The 21,125-nt window shown below is 40.5% G+C and overlaps 1 protein-coding gene across 1 annotated transcript in view; it reads left to right on the top strand.

Annotated features, from left to right (window-relative positions):
* Window positions 1-14,655: 14,655 nt before the first annotated feature.
* Window positions 14,656-21,125, top strand: part of trpm3 (transient receptor potential cation channel, subfamily M, member 3) — a 135,198-nt gene continuing 128,728 nt past the window's right edge. The window contains exon 1 of the mRNA XM_069683732.1: window positions 14,656-14,859. Within this exon, the coding sequence (XP_069539833.1) occupies window positions 14,656-14,859 (204 nt within the window). The remainder of the gene's footprint in view (window positions 14,860-21,125) is intronic.

The following is a 21,125-nucleotide window of genomic DNA, read 5'->3' as shown; positions in this document are numbered from 1 at the left end:
TGCACAAATCAACATTTTCATATCTTAGATGCTGAAATGAAGCCATCACAGTGATTTGATTCCAAGTAACAGTGTTCGAGAGAGAAGTGTGAGCCTAACAGATGTTTGTAGTGTGTTATTTCTGGAGTGATATTTAAAGTGTCTGTTATCCAGCTTTGGTAGCTTTTAGCACATCAACAAAAACACCTTCAAACTGAAGCCAGAAAATGACTGACTAATCACTGATTATTTCACAACACTAGTTGAAAACACAGAGGGAAGTAACAGAAGGTATTATATAGAGTCTTTGGAGATTAAACTAACATCTTATAAGATTTAAAAGACAAGTAAAAGCAACAAATGATAGTCATCATCCACTAAACACAAAGGTAGACAGATCATTAAAAGTGTATAGATTGGGGGAGCTGCCTCATCAAGCTGAACAAAAGCAGTATACCTCTGATATCTAAGTGAGACTGACTGCCTCTCGGTGTGAACATCCTTGACAAGAAAAGGACATAAAAACTGTCGCTGCCCTAAGAAATATGGTCTAGTCTAACAGACCACGTCCCACCATATGGCTCACATAGTGAACTTACTTGTCCATAAAATGGTCTGAACACAAAGACAGATTGCTCCCACACACTTTACACCATCCTGACAATGGGAGAGGACAGATTGGTGTGACACAGTTTGCAGGCAAAAACGATGCACATGAGAACAACCAGGCATCTGCTATAAGGAAAAACAAGAACACACAATGGTAGAACACAGTGCATTTTCTTCACTGTTCCTCACTGATTGCAAAAACCCTTTTTATAGGTAGGCTTGGACATATTTAAACCTTCACATTAAGACATCACGAGTGCATAAAGTGAAAATATTCCCATTAGATCTGCCTTTGCTGCTACATATATCAAAAGCTCTGTATGGAGCGATATTCACTTTTTTTGGCATTTGATGGAACGATCTCTCTGTTGCATCGTGAGTGTTCTTTACCGATGAGTTTTAATTATGTAACACTCGGGCCTTTGAAGTGTGCAAATACAATTAGAGAAATGCCAATGCTAAAAATATGACACTGTAGAGGCTCCTGAGTGCGTGCTGGAGAGTGGGCGGTTGCCTTCAGCGATATACTGTATATTGTTTTCATGAGAAGGATATAGCCATAGCAACAAGCATGCAAACATTGTGACATGTTATTGTAGGGGCTGTATCTTTTCTCCTTGGTGCTTTTATAGTATTTAACACTGCCAAGCAACTGCTCCTGGATTTCTTCTTTCAGCTCTTATCTTCTTCTTAGGGTTAAATGAGGTGACAGCAAAGAAACTGTGGAGAAAAAGAAACAGTGGACCAGTCTGCCCTTCAGCGGCAGAGAGCAAGACAGAGACGCTGCAGTTGAATAATTTAAAAGTTTTTTCAGAAAAAGTCTGAAATGAATCTGAAAGTTCTGTTTGACTGTTTAAAGTAAACCCTGTAACACATTGAGAAGATGCTTATTTAATGTCTTACTAATGAGCAGAGAATAGAAAAGACCTGAAAGACTGAAAAGACTAAAGGCTGAGTGCTGCATTTAGAAAAAACTGCATTTCAAGCTAAAGAACACATGATGTGTTTTTTAAGCATCTAACAACTATTTTCCATTCTTTTCTTTTGATAACTTTGAAACCAATTTAATATGCTAACAATTTAATACATTTATTGGGTTAATCATTTTACTGCGAATTAGATGCTCACGCTCCAGATCTTGAGCGCCTTAAAGTATGCTTCTCTACTATGCTAGGCTAGTTTTAGCAGGACCTACGTTGGCTTTTCTCCATAACTGGTTTCTATCTAATTTAATTGGGATAATAAATGACATAACCAACAACTTACTTCATCATCTTTGGTATACTGTGTTACAATTAAAAGATTTAAAGAAACAACTTGTGGTGGAGCAGGCGCCCATGTTCAGAGGCTACAGAGGTCCTCAACGCTCAAATCACAGGTTCAATTTCAAGTTTGCCGACCATATGGTGCACTTCACCCACTCTCTACTCCCTACATTTCCTGTCTCTCTTCAGCTGTCCTATCGAATAAAGGCAAAAGCGAATAAATATAGTCTTTAAAAAAAAAAAAAGATAACTTGTGGTAAAAAATAAGTATCCTAAATTTAGCCTTAGCCATGGCTGTCTTACAGTATATATCTACATGTATGTTCTTTGGGTATAGGTTCCCCAGCTCAATATCCTCTTAATATGAAACATTAAGGTATTCTGTCAAAGGATTTTGTCATTCATCAGTTTTTCCCTGTGTAAAATGTTACATGTACGCTTCCCTGTGTAAATATGTTAAAATGACCCACCTACAGCTCATAGTCGACTCATGATGTTATAACACTTTGAAACCTACTCCTTAAAATTTGCAGTTACGTTTTCTAAACTTAAAGCTGCTGTGAGGAACTTTTGGTTTGTGTCGATTTTGGCGCCCCCTGTGGACAAAGCTGTATCTCTTATCTCTTTGCTGATCCTGTTCATGCTTAAGTGGTGATTTAACAAAAAAAATCTCAGCCTGCTTTCTTTAACAGTCATATATATATCACTCACTTTAAATTTTACCATTCAAAATGCATTTCAAACACTCACCTCCCTTTGTTCTTGTGCGCCTTGGACCTAGGGAACATAGGGATGACACCCTTATAGCTAGCGTTAAAAGGGTTTAGCCTGCTTACTTTAAAAGGTTTTATTTGGTTTAAGTGGCTGTTTTATGTAACTTTTAACTTGCTGTTTTCTTTAAAATTACATACATACAAATTTGCAGCTAACCTACTTAATTTATGTTTTGTGTGGCCAAGTTGTGTTTAATGGTGTGAACCTTGGTCACATGCATTTACATCTTTGTCTTTTTAAATGCCTGAGCAAAAAGTTCCTAAAAGTCATGTACACCTGCAGCAAAACTGCCATGAACACTTGTATAAGTAAGAATAGCTTCCAGCCTGCCTTAGATTAGAAGATCACTGGTGTAAACATGTGCTTGTTTGCATAGAAATTAAATGTGTGCGCAGAGCAGCAAATCCTCATTAGCCGAGTCCACCGAGAATCTTTAGAAGCCAGCAGTTTAGTAAATTCAAGGTAAGTTGATCCGGATTCCCCTATCCGCCGCATCGCATAATTTTTTAATCTCATCATTCAATCGCTTCAGCGGCTCCAGTTGATTCCCTGCTGATGCTCGGTGATGGTGGTCCTGAATAATTAAACAATTCTGACAGCCTTGTAGGGGTCTGTTACCATGACAGCCCCTCTCCCAGTGTCCCTGTTTCCATGAAGTGTAATGTAAATCTCCAGTCTGCTTAATGTCACAGTAACAGCAGAAAAGTGACACATAAAGACATTCAGGTTTGGGGTCAGTGGGAGCTTTTGATTATATGTCTGACCTCGAGTCCCTCTCCACTCAGTGCTGTCCTGCATTGTGACTCATAGCGACCAGGCAGTATGGAAAGTGACCAGAAGCATCCCTTATATACACTGATGAGTCAGTGTAACGTAGGATCAAAGAGGGAATATTTTAATGACGTTTGTAATCTTTTCTGGCAGTATGACGACACATCTTTCCTTCTGAGAGAGATACACAAACACACACACCCTCCTGACACTCACAACACTACTCAGATACAGTCAATTACCCTTTAACATCAAATGCTTCATCAGTCCCCCAGCCCGTTAGACAGTGAATTAACCTTATACCTGTAGATGAAGAGGTAAGAGTGTGACGCATATAGCCTGGACTGAGCCAGAGCTATTACCAGAAAATATGTCATGTACTTTCCACACAGCACGATAGCGGCTAATCAGGCTCCGAGAAATGCAATAAAAAACGGATTATGATGCCGTTTTTTATCGTCAAAAGTGCTTATTCCGTGTTTTAATCATTCACTCAATTAATATGTGGCTACATGTTGTGTTTGGGGACTGTGGGATGTTTAAATGCTTAAAACCAGCATGGGATTTTTAAAGGCAAACGTCCAAGTCTAAACTTATTTGTGCCGTGTGGTGTGAGAGCCAGTGGATTCAGAGCAAATTAAATTCCTCCATGTGTGTGCCATTAACAGATGCTTTAATTTGGTTGAATGTTACGTTCATTTTGTTGAGCTGCAAAGCGAGTTTGTGGAAGCTGTTTGGACTCAAATGTGCTGCTTTTAACATGATCACAGTTTTGTGTCAAAGCTTCCTGAATGTTTGTTTTTTTCTGCAGCTGGTGTTTATGTGAATAAAATCTTTACTCATGAGGCGACCAAAATGTTCACAGCAATGCGAGGACATTAACGTTTGGCAATCAAGATGATGATCATGACGGTGGAAATGAGGACAATGATGGCAGCAATTGCGCCCGATGCTGCCAACCTCAATCCCCAACTAAACTAATTCTCGCTGTGAAACCAATTGAGAGAAATCAAGTAGAGACATGAAGTGTGCTCACCAAACCAAGATAATCATTATTCCCTGGAGGAAAAGGGACCAGATTTGTGTGTGCTGTGACTGACCAAACACAAGAGCCTACATCTCCGGGCCGTCGCTGACTCATCTGATCCTGCAACCGAGATAAAAACCAACTTTTTCGCCGCCTGAGGGCCCCGAGCTCAAACGTAGAGAAATCACAGGCTCGAGAGTGAGCGAGTATCTCGGAGGATTTAGCCTGTTAGCAAGAAGAGAGCCTAAAGACATGCAGTTAGCGACCAGAAACCTACTTACTCTGATAGTCCTTTCAACTGCCTGGCTCAATATGTGTGTGGGCCCTAATAACCTGACTGCACAGGTTTTGTATTTCAGATTGTGTGGAGGGAGAGAGCGAGGTGCGCCATCAGACAGAAGATTAAATATAGATTTTCTCTGTCTTTAAGTAAGCAAAAGTTTCATATTTTCTGCTTGTGCCCTTCAATTATATATGAAACCCTCGACAATTCAAACACCTTTAAAAACCATATTGATATGACCTGACTTGGCAGCTGAATGTGGGTGTTTTGTCACCTATCTTGCCTTGTGTGAGATATTTGTGCGCAATATACAGAGCATGGAAATACATCTGATCCCAAACTTTCTGTATAACGTTTACTGCCCTGTACTTTTCCTTTCTCTTTGTTTATGTTAGTGAGGTAGTCATTATCTGCACACTCAATAATTACATGCAGATGAAAATGGCTTTTGTCCTTCGCTGACAGTTAAGTGAGATTGTTTCAATTAAAGTTAAAAGCTTTGACCACCTAATGCAAAACAGACAGACATTCGTTTTACAACTTAAGGTCATTAAAAGATTCTTGCTTGTTCCCTCACTTTACTGTCCACATTTTCATCGTCCTCCTCCTCATCCTCCTCCTCATCATCCAGCTCCTTTATACACAATTATTGTCTCTTCTTATTTGTTCAAAAGAACCACCCACTCTCTGTTGCTCACAGTCAGGTAATTGATTACTAATTGCTATGCTGTTATGTGGACCTATTGTGTAATATCTACGCCTCTCCCAACTGCTTTGTCTTGTTCACGCACTCTTATCTTAAACCTGTCTCTCCTCTCTGATATGAGCATGTGTAAGAGTGTAAATCCTGATAAGGCTTATGTTTCTGATGCGTGTGTCTGTGTGTGCAGCAGGTGGGAGCGGTTGCATGATGGAGCGGCGTGGAAATGAATGAGGCCCTGATCAGTACCAGTTTGTACCTGATGTGACAGCCCACAATTGGATGAGCCGGTTTATAATCTCACCGCTGCATGAGCGCAGACAGGCCATGACGGGAGAGGGGACAAAGGGAAGGAGGAGGGGGGAGTGTGAGGATGGATGCAACGGTAAATTAAGGCAGGAAAGAGGAGGATAAAAAGTGAAAGACGCTGATTTTTAAGAAGAAGATGGGACAGATATTGAAGTAGATTAGTTCTGGATGGATACCAGAGAGTCAAGTGATGAGACATTATGTCATGCTCATGTTTCCAGACAACAGAGAGGCATCCAAGGGCCCTAAAACGCTCAGCAGCTCGACAGGGGCCCCTCACCGTCGTCCCACAGGACAGCTCCTCCCCTCTGTTGCTGTGGCATCCGAGCGATCTCTTCATTTATTCATAGCACAGCTACGAACTAAATTAGCACTCGTTAGCCACCCGCTGTTTACTCTTCTTTATTTGCTGTCATTAACCCTCCTCCCTCCAAACCGTGCAGTCACTCTGTGTGTTTATGTGTGGTCATGTGTGTGTGCGAGGGATTTAGGGTGGGCCTCATAACAGCCTCGCCTAGCAACCTGCCCCGGTGAGATGCTCAAAGGGTCTGGATCACTAGGGGCGACACACACTGAGTCTCCCACCCTGCGGCCCCTCACAGTAACTGTGACTCAGGTGCTTTCGTTGATGACGTCCCACCTGCCAGATGCTCATCAGGCCGCTGCAGCAGCCAGATCTGCAGGATCAGGTCTTCACTCACACCCTGATTTTACCATCGCTGAAGCGCAAGGCCTTATGACAGGAAACAAGACGCAGACTGATCAGCCAATGAGGAGACGTGTGATTGGGGGAAAAGGGACGCCATCACCTTGGACGTTTATTTAATCTGCATGGCTGCCAGATGAGAGATGTTTTGCGCTGAGGTGCATCATAAGAGGAAGACCTCTTTTTCTTCTTCTTCTTCTTCTGTCTGACATTTCAGGCTCAAACTTAGACACAGCTTCCATAACAAACATTTAAACAAATCAGAAAACCCAACCAGAGACCGGCAAACTGTTTTAAATCACCTGTAATGATAATAACTGGAGGAAGGTTCGGCTGGACTTGATCTTGCGCTTGTAACGAGATGATTGCTGAGTATATGGATCTTCATCCTCGTCCCAGCTCTTCTCCTGGACCTACAGATGTGTTCTAATAGAGACTGACAGTGTCACACACACACATGCGCGCACACACAGGCTACGTCATGCCCTGTCCTCCAACACGCCTCCACTAGCAGAGGGGACGACTTGCCCACCTGTGGCTTCTGACTCCTGGAGCCAGCCATCTTCTCTCAGCCACCATCTCTCTCTCCTTCTAATCATCTGGATTTTCCTCCTCTTTGGTCGTCTGGTTGTGAAATTACCCAGAATTACACCTTTGTGTTTAAAGTTTTTTAAAGGACAGAAGCTCGGGAGAGGATTCAGAAGTTGAAGAGTCAAGGAAAGCGATTCCCAAAAGAGAGTTAAGGACCGTCCAAGGGGTAAGACACCGGCCATTTTGAATTTGATTGCTCTCTTGGGGATAAAGCTGGGGATGAGTGTATTACAGAGTTATAAAAAGGCCAAAAAAATCCTGATGATTTTACACAAACACAGAAAGTTTGATGAAATCAAAGTAGGAGAAAAAAGTAGAGGAAATGAGGACACAGGGATTTGGCGTGTGGAAGTGTTACTTTTGGGATCACATTTGTCTGGAGTTTGGTCATGTGTTAAATTTTCATTGGGTGCTGATTAAAAATAGATTATATAAGCCGTAGTTACAGATCAATGTTGAGAAGTGGTCGGCTGCTGAATAAATGATAGTCGTCTCCCCATATTGCCTCTCTTGCGCGCTTTGTGTCTCCATCTGTTGGCTGTTGGACACTGAAGCAACCATATGGTCTCTATGTATAAATCATCCACAATAGCCTGCTGCCTGCTCGTCTGATAAAACATGGATTTAGCACATATCTACAGGAACAAGCCTGTGAGGGGTTCACTGTCTCCTAAATAGAGGGATCAGCTTTTGAATGGTGTCTTTCCTTAGATCTTTATGTTGCATGTTTTAGGATTGGGAGAGCAGATTAATGCAGTTACCTGTCATGTATTATGTTTAGTTTTCTATAACTCCAACTTTTCCCGCCACACTGATGACCTTTTTAAGAGTTTTAAAACTATGATGCAAAAGTTCCCAAAGGTGGTAAATCTGGGTAGATCTCCTTCAGCACACCATTGTCATTATGGGAATTTCTGCTCGTGTGTGTGGGCACCCTTTGGTCTCTTGTCTCTTCCCTCCAAGCTGACCTGCGGCTGCCGCTCACACACACACACGAGCGCTCCCTCATTAGTGTACGTTTACCTTGCACTGAGAGGCAGCGCCAGTGACTCATTTAAACCCCCCCACACACAAACACAAAGATTACACATGCATGATTTTGTGAGCATATTGTGAATATCATGGGTTTGCTGGCTGCCATTTAGGCTGTTGTCGAACAGCTCGTGAGATGCGTGGGAGTTTGAGCAGCATTATGGACAGTTTTGGTGACACTTCTCTTTGGGAGGCTGCGTTTGCTTTCGGCTCCTCTGCTGTTGTAGTTGACAGCTAGTTGAGGCTTTCGCAGCTGAAATACACACAGATGCAGAAAGGTTGTCTCAACAGAAGGAAGGAACATGGATCTAATCTTATCTTGTCTTTTTTTGGTCGGTACATGAATTTCTGTGCCGGAGGGTAACATAACAAACATAGTGTTGATTTTGCAGAGCTTGCTCACTTTGGGCCCTAAATGTTCCACCAGAGTTTTCTCTGTAAATATGTACCGAAGCACAAACTTGAGAGAAATTCATAAATTCTGGCAAACAGAAACACACATATTGTCTGTGGATGCTGTATGTGAATAATTGATGGCATCAGCCTGCTTAAAAATGCATCCCCAACCTTTCTGTCGCACAGAGAGAGGAAGCAGTAATTAGTGCTCAGATATGAGAGGAGAGAGGATAATTATCAGCCGGGTAAACACAGCAGCCCTCATCCTCTTTCTGGAATAAACTTTTGGTTATATTTCCAAGTGAATCTGCACAAATCTAATGCCTGCAGGCAAATGGTCCATATTGTTTACCCCCTTTTTTTTTTGTTTGCTTTAAAGTGAGAAAAAGGCTGTGAGAATGAAAGAAGACGTGAGAAGCAAAGGAATGTCTTTCCCTTTTGCATGAATGTATGAAAAAGTGGGGAGGGGGGGGGGGGGGGGGTGGTGATAATGAAAAGATAAATGCAGAGTGAGAGGACAGCCACTTATCAAAGACCATTCCATGTTCGAGGACGAAACCATCCTGAATTCATTACACCAATTTTCTTCATTGATTTGTTTGATTTCAGAGAGGTGGCTTCGTGCCAGACTCTGAGTAAGGCACTCACAGCTGAATGAGTAAAGAAAATAAGAAGGAATGGATGAATTGAGAATGGGAGGAGGTAAAGAAAGTGTGCTGGAGTCTGTAACACCTGCCTTTATCCATTCTAACCACAGATTTTTTAGTAACAGCAAACCTAAATCGATATATTGTTATATTTTTCCCGTTGTCTGTCTTTATCAAACACTAACACATTCATATTAGTGGTCATAAATCTGGATCTTCTCCGACCGTACAGACAGTGCGGTCAGTATAAGGGCGGGCAGAGAGACAGGAGACAGAGCAGCAGTAATCACATCATCGGCTCCACAGAAATGAATAAAAATCACCATTTAAATCAAATTAGGAAAAAATGTATCAGTTAAATCGAATAAGGAGTGAGTAAAGCTTTGCATGGCAAAGACCTTTGGCACCATCTGTTCACCATGGTGGTTGTGATCTGGTGTTTGTTTTCTATTAGGAATCTTTGTTAAAATTACAACCTGTAGTTTACCTCCTGGTGTTTTCTTACTCTGTGATTGCCAACCCTGATTGGTTGTGTTTTGTTTAGACTTTCAATTAACTGAGATTGGAATACTTTCATAACACCTGAACCAAAAATGTCTTACCATGTGCAAAACTAAAACTCAAGAGTGATTTTCTGTCATAGCACCCAGATAGTGGAACAATCTCTCCTCTCCCGTGAGATAAGATGAATCTGTCTACTCATTCAAAAAACATTTAACAACCCACCACTTGTTGCTGTTTGCTTTTGTATTAGTATGTTAATTTTGTTATTTTGCAGGGCTTCACTTTAACTTTGAAAACCCTGCATGATATAAAAATTAATTGGTAATTTTGGGTACTGCAATGAAGATTAAACAGCTGTTTGAGCAATGCAATGCCAATAAAGGGAGTACATTTTTAAATTAAATAAAGACTTAATTTATTGCACAAAAAAAAGTTGCACAGGTATTAAGTACATTTCTGATGAGAGTTTGAAGCGCAATGATATTCTTGTGAAGTAAAACAGATCTAAACTGACTTTTTCTCTCTCTGTCTCTGACTTTGTCCTCCAGAGGAAAATGACGAGGAAATCTCACACCAGACGAGTTCTGACCCCGCTGTGCACAGAGTTGAAGGTAGGAAACACACTTCCTGTTCCCCCAAGACCTTCAACATGAAAGACAATAGATCAGAAAAAAACATGTTTCAGTTCCAGTAAATTCAAGTTCAAAATTGCACATGATTTATATATTTGTATACACAATATGATCTGATTAGGATGTTAAAAGATTTTAGGAGTTGTCTGCAGGTTTGTGTGAACAGCTTTTTTTTACTGCAGCTAATTAATCGCAGAAGGATGCTTAGTCATAAAATGTATTTCCAACAATTACAGAGAAATAAAGTTTACAGCTTTGTATAATTGGTCCACTTCTTAGGATAATTTTGCTCTTAAAATCATAGTGCAAGTTTTCTCTCTCTGATATTCATGTTCAGTCAGAGTTGGACACATTCTGTCAGAGATGCAGCTTTTTTTATGTGACAAATAATGCGGGGAAGATTTTATATGAGATGATTTCAGAGCTCAGACTTAGAATGGACCATCAGCTCTGGATACATGACAGTCGAATTAGTGTATTTAAAGATGTTCCAAGGAACAAAATCTGTCTAATGTTTGACAATCTGTTTGTCTGACAATTATTACATTTGTTTTTTGCAAGTCACACACCAACTGAGCAATTTTCTCAAGTATTTTGTTATTCTTGTGAGTAATGGCAGCTCGTTTTGCAGGGGCACGCTTTGCTCTTTTCTGTCTTTTTCTCTGCAACTTATTAGAGTCTGAACTTGACGCTCTCACAACCCTGAATAAAAGCTTTTTCTAATCAGACAGCCAATTAAAAAGCCTCTCCAGAAGTGAATATGTAAGAGACAAGTGAATGTTTTTGCAGGCGGTTGTGTGTGCTGCTGGTGTTGGGGGGGGAGGGGGGGCGGGCAATGTGTGTTTTCATGGATGTAATGGTGTGAAATTCTCCATGAGTGCCAATGATGATACTCGGGAGAATTATAATGAAGCACTGATGATGCAACATCTAAGTTTTTTGGGTTAGTAACCATGGCAACCACACGACCCTGTGTAGGTGTATCTTTGATGTTAAAGAAAGGGGGCGGCGCTGGGAGACAGGAGGAAGGAAGATGTCAGCTATTCACACCGAGAGTAGTCAAAACTTTAAACATACTGTTTCAAAATCCTTGGGTACCTTATCTTATACACTCTTGCTTCTCAAAAATTTAATAATATTTAATTATATCATGTACATCTGGACATTATATTTTGGTTTTCTGTTTTCAAGCACTAGTCCTTTTGTGTGTCTTTATCAACATATATAATTAAAATATCATTACATTAATGAAATGTCCTGCATAACTGTCTGTGTGTAAATTCTACAATACCACTGTTAAACAAATGTGGTACAAACTCTGGAATAATTGGAAAAGCTACCGTGTAAAATTGTGTTTGTTTGTTTGTGTGTGTGTGTGTGTGTGTGTGTGCGTGTGTATGTTACTAAATGCTGGGTTAAGGTAAAGAAGGTCTTTCCAACTCCTGTTCAGACATATCCTCAAAAATACCCACAGTTATCACACACAATATCAATTACATTTTGTGGAGTGAATAAAAAGCCTACCCTTTATGTATTCTCCATTAGCAACAATAAAATGTCCCCACACCTGGACATTATACTCGATTAACTGAGTCACTTTACCAAGCAGGCTCTTGTTAACCAGTTTCTTCTTACAAACCATCCAGCAACTAAATCTGGATATTTTCAGGGAGACCAATTCATTGTTAAAATATAAGTGAGTATTTTATTACTGTTTAGCTCAGTTTTGGCTCAAGGATTTAACTATTTCGTCTAGAATTTAAATACCTTTGACTATAGCGCCTCCTATTGGTAGCATAAATAAAGACACGTCGCAGACAGCGGTTAGTGAGCTCGTGCGAGGAGCGGATAGAGTGCAACAGATGTAGACTGGTGTCGTCAGTTCCCTCCTCCTGTACTACTATCAGGTAAGATGAAGTCAACAAGAAAGTTACTTAGCAACTCACATTGTGTTTTATGTAAAGCAATAAAGTACAATTTTGACGTTTAGTCGGTGAAGTTTTGCTTTAGGCAGCCATTAGCATGCTAGCTAAATTAGCTGTAAACTGAGCGTTAATGACGAAAACGGGGCGTTAATTAGCTTCACCTGTGACTGAGAGAAGCCTCGTAAGATATCTTTGAACACATTCTTCAAGTATTTCCTGATAATTAGTTAAGCCTTCATTGACGTTAGCAATTACAGGCCAGCAAAACACACCATGTAGCATTAAATGTAAATGTAAGTGCTTTTTCTTTAGTTTTTTAGCAGTTATTAAGTGACTAATTTACAGTTTTGTGCTATTGCCAGTAGGCTATTTAGCTTTAGATTTAGCTACTTCTTTGACTCTTTTGTTTAATATCTCTAAATTTAAATGTATTGTTGAAATATAAGGCTGTCCATTGACAGTTACTTTATTTTTTATAATATGTAAAGTAAATTTAAAAGACAAAAGTCATGTTTTAGAGGAAAATTGAGATATGCTTTTTTTATTTTAATGAACTGAACTATTGTAATGCAGACTTTCACATAGGATAGACCACTGTTTGGAATTAGGCAGGAGACGCATGTCCTACATGTAACTTGTAACCATGTAAATTACTATAATTTTCTATTGTCTTTAATCAGTTTCACCATCCCTTTATGAACTTTTTACTTTGTCCCTATATTGCCAGATATTTTCCAGAGCCCAAAAAGATGTCATAGATTGTGATGCTTTGTCTGACCAACAGTCCAAAACAGAAAAGATGTTCATATTTGCATTTCCAAAAGCTACAGTGTAGCACCTGGCATTAAAATTTAAATTTCCACTCACCCTTATGATGCAATATGTTGTAATTTGTTAGTTTAATCACAGTGTCAGTGATTCAGTATTGAGGTTTAACTTTGAAGTCCCCACGTTGTCGCTCTATGTTTGATCAAAAGTTGTGATTACCCGTATGAGTTACTCCCACTGCCTCTTGCTCTCTCTTTATGTTCGCATCCTTTAGGGAATATCTGTCTTGCTTTTTTACTCTGTCCCTCTACTCTTACTCACTGATACAATCTCTCTCTCCCTCTCTCACACACACACTCGCACATACAAATACATACTCGAGGTACTCCCCGGACATGAGTGGTTGCCGGGAGCGGCGACAACAATGTCCCTGGTGTTTAGACTCTGTCACCTCTCCTTACTCTGTCTCCCTGTCTCCCTCTTGCTATCTCACTAGCCCTCTCTCGCTGCCTGATTTAGTTTTCTTGTACCAGAACATTTTATATAATCTTCTAATAGTGTTTGAAGCATTTTCTTGCAAAAAAACAAGTATGTAGTTTTCTTACACCTGAAGAAATTGATCAAATTCTCACCTTCTGTCAACTCCACATCTCCACAGCACAGCCTTTTATCACTGCTGCAGACTGAGAAGCGGGAGAGCAAAAGGAGAAGATGCAGCAGAATTTAAAAGGGAAGAAAATAGCTGCCAGTCTTATTTGATTCTTTGTTTGAGAAACTGAGGCTCAGGTGGCTTAACTCATGAACTCTGAATCATGTACCTCAAAGTGAAAAGAAGAGAAAGAAGAGGGGGAGACGTGAACCCCCGCACAGAAAAAAAGAGGGAGAGAGCGAGCTTGTGGACGAAGGCTTTGGGAGCCAGTGGAAGAGGAGAGGGAGGAGATGGAGGTTTAGTGACTAGGTATTCAAAGCGCATTGTTCACAGTGAGAGAGAAACTTACTGAACAGGTTGTCTGTCTCGATGCCTCTCAGTCAGCTTAAAGCAGCTCTGCACAGTGTTCAACAGGAACCCTGCTCTCCAGAGACTCTTGCCTGTCTCTTCGTGTTCCTTGTCATTTTGTCCTTTTTTTGTGATTTCTTTGCCCACCCTGTGAGCTCCTCGTTTTTATTTCACCCCGATCTGAATATTGTACCCTCCAACCCTCCCCCCTCCTCATCCTCCTCCCCTCCCTCTCTCTCTTTCTCTTGCCTTGTTTCCCTGTTTCTCTCTCTCTCTCTCTCTCTCCCTCTCTCTCTTTCTCTCTCTCTCTCCGTGTGAGGAGGGAAACCGCATCAACGGCCGAGCCACAGTAACAGCACATGCAACAGGGTGCAGACAGCACCTTCTGCTCCGACACTTCTCCTCTCTGACTCTCATCCCTCCCAGAGGAAGCCTGCAGGGAAGAAAAGAAGAGGAGTGCAGTTGAGCAGGTGAAGATCTATACATCAAAACATCAGAGGAGGGAAAAAGTAAAAGTAACAGGGAGGAAGGAGTCGGAAATTACTCTGCCACAGTCTTTTGAAGTGAAAAGAAAACTTGGAAGAAAGAGAGACACAGACTGAGTGAATCAGGGAACTTGAGTAGGCAGAAGAGTTGAGAAAGAAGTGAGGATGCCACCTGTGGCACAAGTTTAATTGTGTCTCCTCGACTCAGCGTGGCCGTCCTGCTTCCCACACTTCTTTAACCAATTTTCAACACCAATGGCTTCCAAGAAGAAGTGGGCTGAGCGGAGGGAGTTGCGCAGGGACCGGCCGTTCTCCACCCGGGATGATACATCTGTTGCGTCTGGGACATCTGGGCCAGGGCGTCCCACCACCAGGGGGCGTTTCTCAGAGTCGTGGAAGAGGCTCAGCTCCAGAGGGGGTTCCACCAAGAGAGGGGGGCTCAACTCTCAGCAGCCACCGGTAAGATGTGTGGAGGTTACACAGACCCCCTCTACATGTTCCCCCAAAGATTAATCAATGCCCTGGGTGCAGGGGGGGAAATGGGACAGGAAAGGCTGCTGTCAGGTTGCACCTTATCTGGGAGGGAGTTTAGCAGCCGTGAGGGACCAGGTGGTAGATGTGGTAGAAGAATTTGGAAGACTAACTTGTTTATTTACCAGTTTAGTAATAAGTAGATAATGCACTCTGTGATGTCTCTCGCTAACACTTAAACATCCTGAGTGATAGGTATCCAGCATTACCCAAAGTAAGCTGCCGTTTTTACCACTCTGCATTTGTTTTAAGCTTTACACAGTCTTCCATCACCTGTTACCATGGAAACCAGATACTATAGTCCAGGCAGATTGCTATGTTTATATTAAGCTATGACATGCTCTACATCGTAAACAACACTACACACACATGGATTATTCCTTATTTACATTGAAAGCTGCTAAATGTTGCCATTTTCTAACTTTCAGATAATAATGTGTAACCACTGCTCGTCAGCCACTGGAGCAGAACAACATATTATCTACCAAACACTACTGGTGATTATAGTGTCTGTACTCCCTGCACATAATGAGTAAATTGACCTCAGGGCCAGTCTGTCAAAAACCCAAAGCACCCAGTGGCTTGTAAATGGAAAAAAAAGGCTAAACTGTAGCATGCATTAGTGATCTAACCTATGAAATAACCCACTTAACTGGTGTATGGGCCAAAGATGACATGACCCTGAAGTGAAAAGTTAAGATGATCAAGTTAGTCATCTTTTGAAAGGCAAGGTACAGTTCATGGCTTTGAAACATTGTGTATAATGAAAGTGTCTGAGTGGCTTTCTAAATTTCCCGGGGTTAGCTAAACTCTGCCATGACAGGATTGATGACAGGACCATGCACTTGACTCAGTGAAATGAGACATGTTTGTACCTGCTGGTTTCAATGGCATCAAGTGATTAGTAATAGTGGCTTAACAAATTTGTTTCAGATATTAAGATATATTAGATTTTTGCTGATTATTGTACTCAAATTAACATTACCTGCTGGTAAAGGTGATTAAGTAACATTAATTGAATATCAACTGACAGCTGGGAGGCGTTCAATGACTTGGCTAATGTCTCCAGAGAAGCTCTTGCGAATGGAGCAAAATCACATTTGTAGTGAAACACTGCACTTGCAAAACGTGCTAATGATACACCTGAATACACAGCACTGTTAGTATTTTGTAAATAGATGTGCCACAACAAACCATTGGAAGTTAATGAAAGAATAGGGAAAGAGAAACCACTGCACATTTTGGAACATGTTGTACACCTGCAAAACTTTATTATCTCACTCCATTCCTGTATTTTTGCTTGACTCAAGACACCAGATGCTTGTAGTGCTTAAAAATTGATAAAGTATGCTCCGTGTTTTTGGCAGCATCTGTCAGGCGAGTGGGAAAGATATCTCCAGAGTCATTGTGGCAATAAATAAACTGGATCTGATGGATCTGGGGTCCCATGCAGTCTATTTTTAAAATGTAGAGCTTCACTAGTGTTTATGGATCAAGGTCAGAAAGACTAAAGCTGGCTGCTAGCTGCTGGTTGTGGACTATCACACTTAGCCGATCTGTGGGCTGATAATTGGCAGAGATATCTGAGCTGGGAGATGTGTGGGAGACAGAGATATGCACGGTTGGAGATTTTAGACCCTTTCTGGTTTCGCCCCAGTAACCATTGCTATTTTGTATTTCCCACATATTCTGACACACAAATCTCTGGGGAAAAGTTCTTATTTTTAGCAATCGTTACTATGAGGTAGTGTAGTGGGCTGTCAGCCAGTTTAGTCAGATGTGATTAGAGTTATGTAAATGTAAAGATAAGTAGACTCTTAAAAGTGAATCAGTATATTTCGTAACAGTTCAACACGTGTGTGTGCTCCTGTCTTTGTTTCTAGCAGGGTTTAAGCTTAACAGAGAGAAGCTTAGCGTGCCCCTCTGAGATTTGTGTTGCTTGGATATGAACCACAGTGATACTACCACAACACCACTGCCAGTCTCAAATCATTACACACTTTGAACCATTAGTCATTTGTAATGGCCAGCCTTGTTTGTTCAAGTGTTTGTTACTGAGTAAGTGAGCAATACTGTGTGTGACTGGCTGAATGAATAAGACTGAAGGATGTAAGAACTGGAAGAGAAAGTAAGACAGATTTAGAGAATGACTTTGCAGGTGCTCTCAGATCCAATACTCGTTGATAGTGCTGAACGTGTGAAAGAGGAGAAGAATTAAAGGCAAATAGAGATAGGGAGAGCGAGAGACAAGAGCTTAAAGAAAATTCAATACGGTGGATTTAAGTTTAAATCCACGGTGGAAGTCTTTGTGCTACTGTACAGGTGTGAATATTTCTCTGAAACCTGCAATATATTTATGCATCCTTTTCATTCAAGCTGATTTTTCATTTAAAATTTGGGATTTGTTTTTGCAAATGATTGAAATTAGTTTTCACTGAGATTAGATTCATAAAAAAAAACATTACTCTGTGCTACAGGTCCAACAAAGCCAATGGAAGAATCAGGGAAATGTCAGTCGGTCTGTACACCTCTTTGAGTGCACCACATTTACCATGGCAGACATATTGACTTGTCATAAAGCACAGATGGAACTAATAACATTAATTATGGCTCAATTATACAAGTCTCAGCCATTCCAGTGAGGCAGTACACACCACCCAGAGCCCTGAAACTGGGACACCTCGACCAAGTGCTGCAGCGAATTAGTAGTATTGATCATACCTGTGCTTTTACAGCTATATTAAGATGTCTGCAGTGAAACTTGGGCAGTAGGGCTGAACAATTAATCGGAATTTATTCAAAATCGCAATATGGGCTACTGCAATTTTCAAATCACAGGAGGTGCAATATTTTGTAAGGGTTAAATGTGTGTTAAAAAACTATTATAATTTAAATATTGTGTTGCAGAGATGCTCTGGCCTACACATCATACACAGACGAAAGTATCAAATAGCTTCACTTGGTACGGATCACTGCAAAAATCGCACCATAATCACTAATTCCTTTTTTTCAATGAAAATGAGAATAATGATGTAAAAATGATCGTTCCCTTTAATATTGCAAATCATATTGAAATCGCAATATAAGTGACAATAATCGCAATTAGATCATTTTTCAAAATCGTTCAGACCTATTGGGCAGTAATCCAGTTTTGCCTTTTCACTTCAAAACAGCTGACTGGGTTTTGTACAGTTCCAGAGTCCGTGTCGTCCATGACCTCTCTAATGAAATAATTTGGCTAATTGCTACAGTTCCTTTTTTAACACTAGGAGGAGTAGGGGTCGTGCAGTTGTTGCTAACATTCATGTTGGTGTTTTGACTGCTCATGCAGATAAACATGAATACCATTATTGTCATGCATTTTCCTAAATTATATCAAGTTTGGCATTGCCATCAATCAATGTGGTACTTGTTTGGTTTTTCACTCTTTACTTATTTAGTGGATATGTTCCTTATTGTGTTTGTGGAAGCCAAGTCTGAGTCGGATGTTTTTGTCCTTTGTTGGATTTGTTTTGAATGGCTCAAAGTAAAAACTGTCTGCAGCTGAAGGACAAAGCAGAATATATGGTTCACACACAAACACGCTCAGACTAAGAGCTGTTGGAAGGCTTGATGAGTTGTTACTTATATTTTTTGGCCAAACTTCACCTTGACTGTACTGTGTTTTCCACCTGCTGGACCTTCTTTTTTTGTATGTGTGAGTCTGCGTTTGTGCTGAGAAAAAGTGTGTGATAAAGTGTCTTCTTTCTTCATCGCCATGTGAAGTCCCTGCAGTTCATTGAGCCATCTGTGGATCACAGAGGCCTTCTGCTCCATTCAGCCACCAAAATCCCTCGTCTCTTTAACAGAAAATACAGAGATATTGGTTTAAATTGCGTGTGTGATGTCCGTTTCAGTGGGTTTTTTGTGCTTGACTGTGTATTTTATTAATGTGCGAACCACTGTGTCATGAGGACTCTCCCTTGGAGAATTTGGCAATATGAGAGAGATGGTTGAGTTAAAGCCTTGCAGCTCACACCATCACCCTGATAGCTATAATGAGCCTCATCTTATGTCACAGTGGGACCACAAATAATCCTGAAAACAGACATTTTACCCACTGTGATCACCACTGGCTTCAGAGCAGGACTTCAAAAGCTACTGTAGACCGTTCCTTTCCCCAGTGGCTCATCGTGGCTCACAATGTGTTTCTTGAGATTTCTCTTATGAAAGAAAAGAAAAACCAATTAAAAGTTACAACGCTGTATTGAGCCTTTTTGTTTTTTATGAAACACAGCGAATAGTTAAATATGCTATCAGTTAAACGAAGAGCAGCAATAATCAGGCAAAATGCAGATCAAACATGGAGAGGTCAACAGTTTGCTAAAAAGGCTTGAATACAGTGAGGGTATGGCTGTGTCCTGAATGTTACAATTCTTATGTGAGTGTAAATAACATACAGTATGTAAACCAGGGCTTCTCAAACTTTTAAGGGCCAGGGACCCCTTACAGGGGAGAACATTTTCCAAGGACCCCCTCATACCCATTGGAACTATTTGTTTAAAACTGTGGACTCAACTTGACAGCATTTATACTTTTCAAATAATTGGTCTTAAAAGCTTTCAGAAAATGAACAGTAGGACGGAGGTTTGTTGCGACCTGAGTGAGTTGAGTGATTCATGACAGATTGACTTGATGTGTCACAATCATCATATCAGTTTCTATTTGTCCAAAGCTAACCTTGGTGGAGTAATGGACACAATATGCTTGTTTCACTGGCGCAAATGGTCATCAACTGTAGACATGCAGTTTTTACTGATGCAGCACAATTTTAGAATTTATTATACATTTATTATAATTATTTCATGGACCCCAAGGCTATGGTTCATGGACCCCACTTTGAGAACCACTAATCTAAACTGTCTCTATTTGCTTATTCATTCATCTTTGATCTGAACTACTATTTTGTATCCAATAATATTGTTGCGATTTCTTATTATTTAGTATCTATGAACTAGGGATAGACCGTTTATCGGCCGGGCATTTTGACGCATATCGGCATCAGCCGTTTTTTTTTTTATCCGACGGCCGATAAGAGATCAATTTAAAACTGGGTTATTTTGGCTCTGATGCTTATGCTTAAAGGCATTTTAACAAAGTTAAGTGTTGGAGTTTGTATTATTCAAAATTTTGACGCCAATATTTTCACTTTTACTGCAAATGAATATCGGCTTCAAATATCGGTTATCGGCCTCCTTGACTACTAATAATCGGTATCGGTATCGGCCCTGAAAAAACCATATCGGTCTATCTCTACTATGAACATTTTCCTTCAAATTGAGCTCATGCATCTATCCAGCCACTTGACACGCAGTTGGAAAGTGTTGTAAATGTTCATTAAAGTGGCTCTAATAGTTTTGTATTATGTTTCAAATGACATCATGAACACTGTGGCAGTGTGAAAAGTTCATTTGTGCTGATGAACCTGCTGCATCCCTCTGCTTTATGGAGCTTTATAATGAGTTTCAGCCCGTTTTGGTTCACTGTCACTGCTCTCATAGTGTCACCTTTGGGTGCAGAAGGAAGCTGTTTAGAGCAAAAATTCTCTATAAACTGGCTGACAGACTCAGTTAGCAACTGAACTGTGAATATATTGGAGCATTTGGCAGCTTAAAAGCCAGACATTTCGCTCTGGAGCTGGCAGAAAACAGAGCTAAAAGGAGAGCAGATGTTGGGCTTACTTATAAACGTCAAATAAATGATAACTTTGCTCTGTAACTACTTTATAAGTGCATGTAATAGGTCCTTGATTCTTTTTCCCCCATATCAGTTATTGCAGATTTAATAATCAAAACATCCATTCAAACCTTTATGGGTACTGTGTAACTGCTTCACGGCCATCCCTCTTCAACAACATCCCACCATACCATTATATTATATAATTAGAGTACATGCATAACAAGCTCTCCACCTGACTTTTGATCCCACTATACATAGTTTATGTAATAATGGCACGAGATAACTCTGATTTTCGTTCTGGTTTTGTTACTGAAAATTCAATTTGTTCTTTTTGGCTGTCCTGTACCCAGAGGAAACAAAACTGAACAAGTGTGAATGCTTGCGTTTTATTCTCATTACAATGAGCCCATGTGTGATATTACTTCACGAGACAGCTGCCGCAAAGAAGCCAATAGTTTTGTCCGTTTCTATGGAGA

Source organism: Semicossyphus pulcher, unplaced genomic scaffold, assembly GCF_022749685.1.
Source record: "Semicossyphus pulcher isolate SPU_LCO1_2020_fin unplaced genomic scaffold, fSemPul1.0.p SCAF_6, whole genome shotgun sequence".
NCBI lineage: Eukaryota > Metazoa > Chordata > Actinopteri > Labriformes > Labridae > Semicossyphus > Semicossyphus pulcher.
The sequence above is the reverse complement of the archived record's forward strand: the minus strand, read 5'-3'. Positions and strand labels throughout refer to the sequence as shown.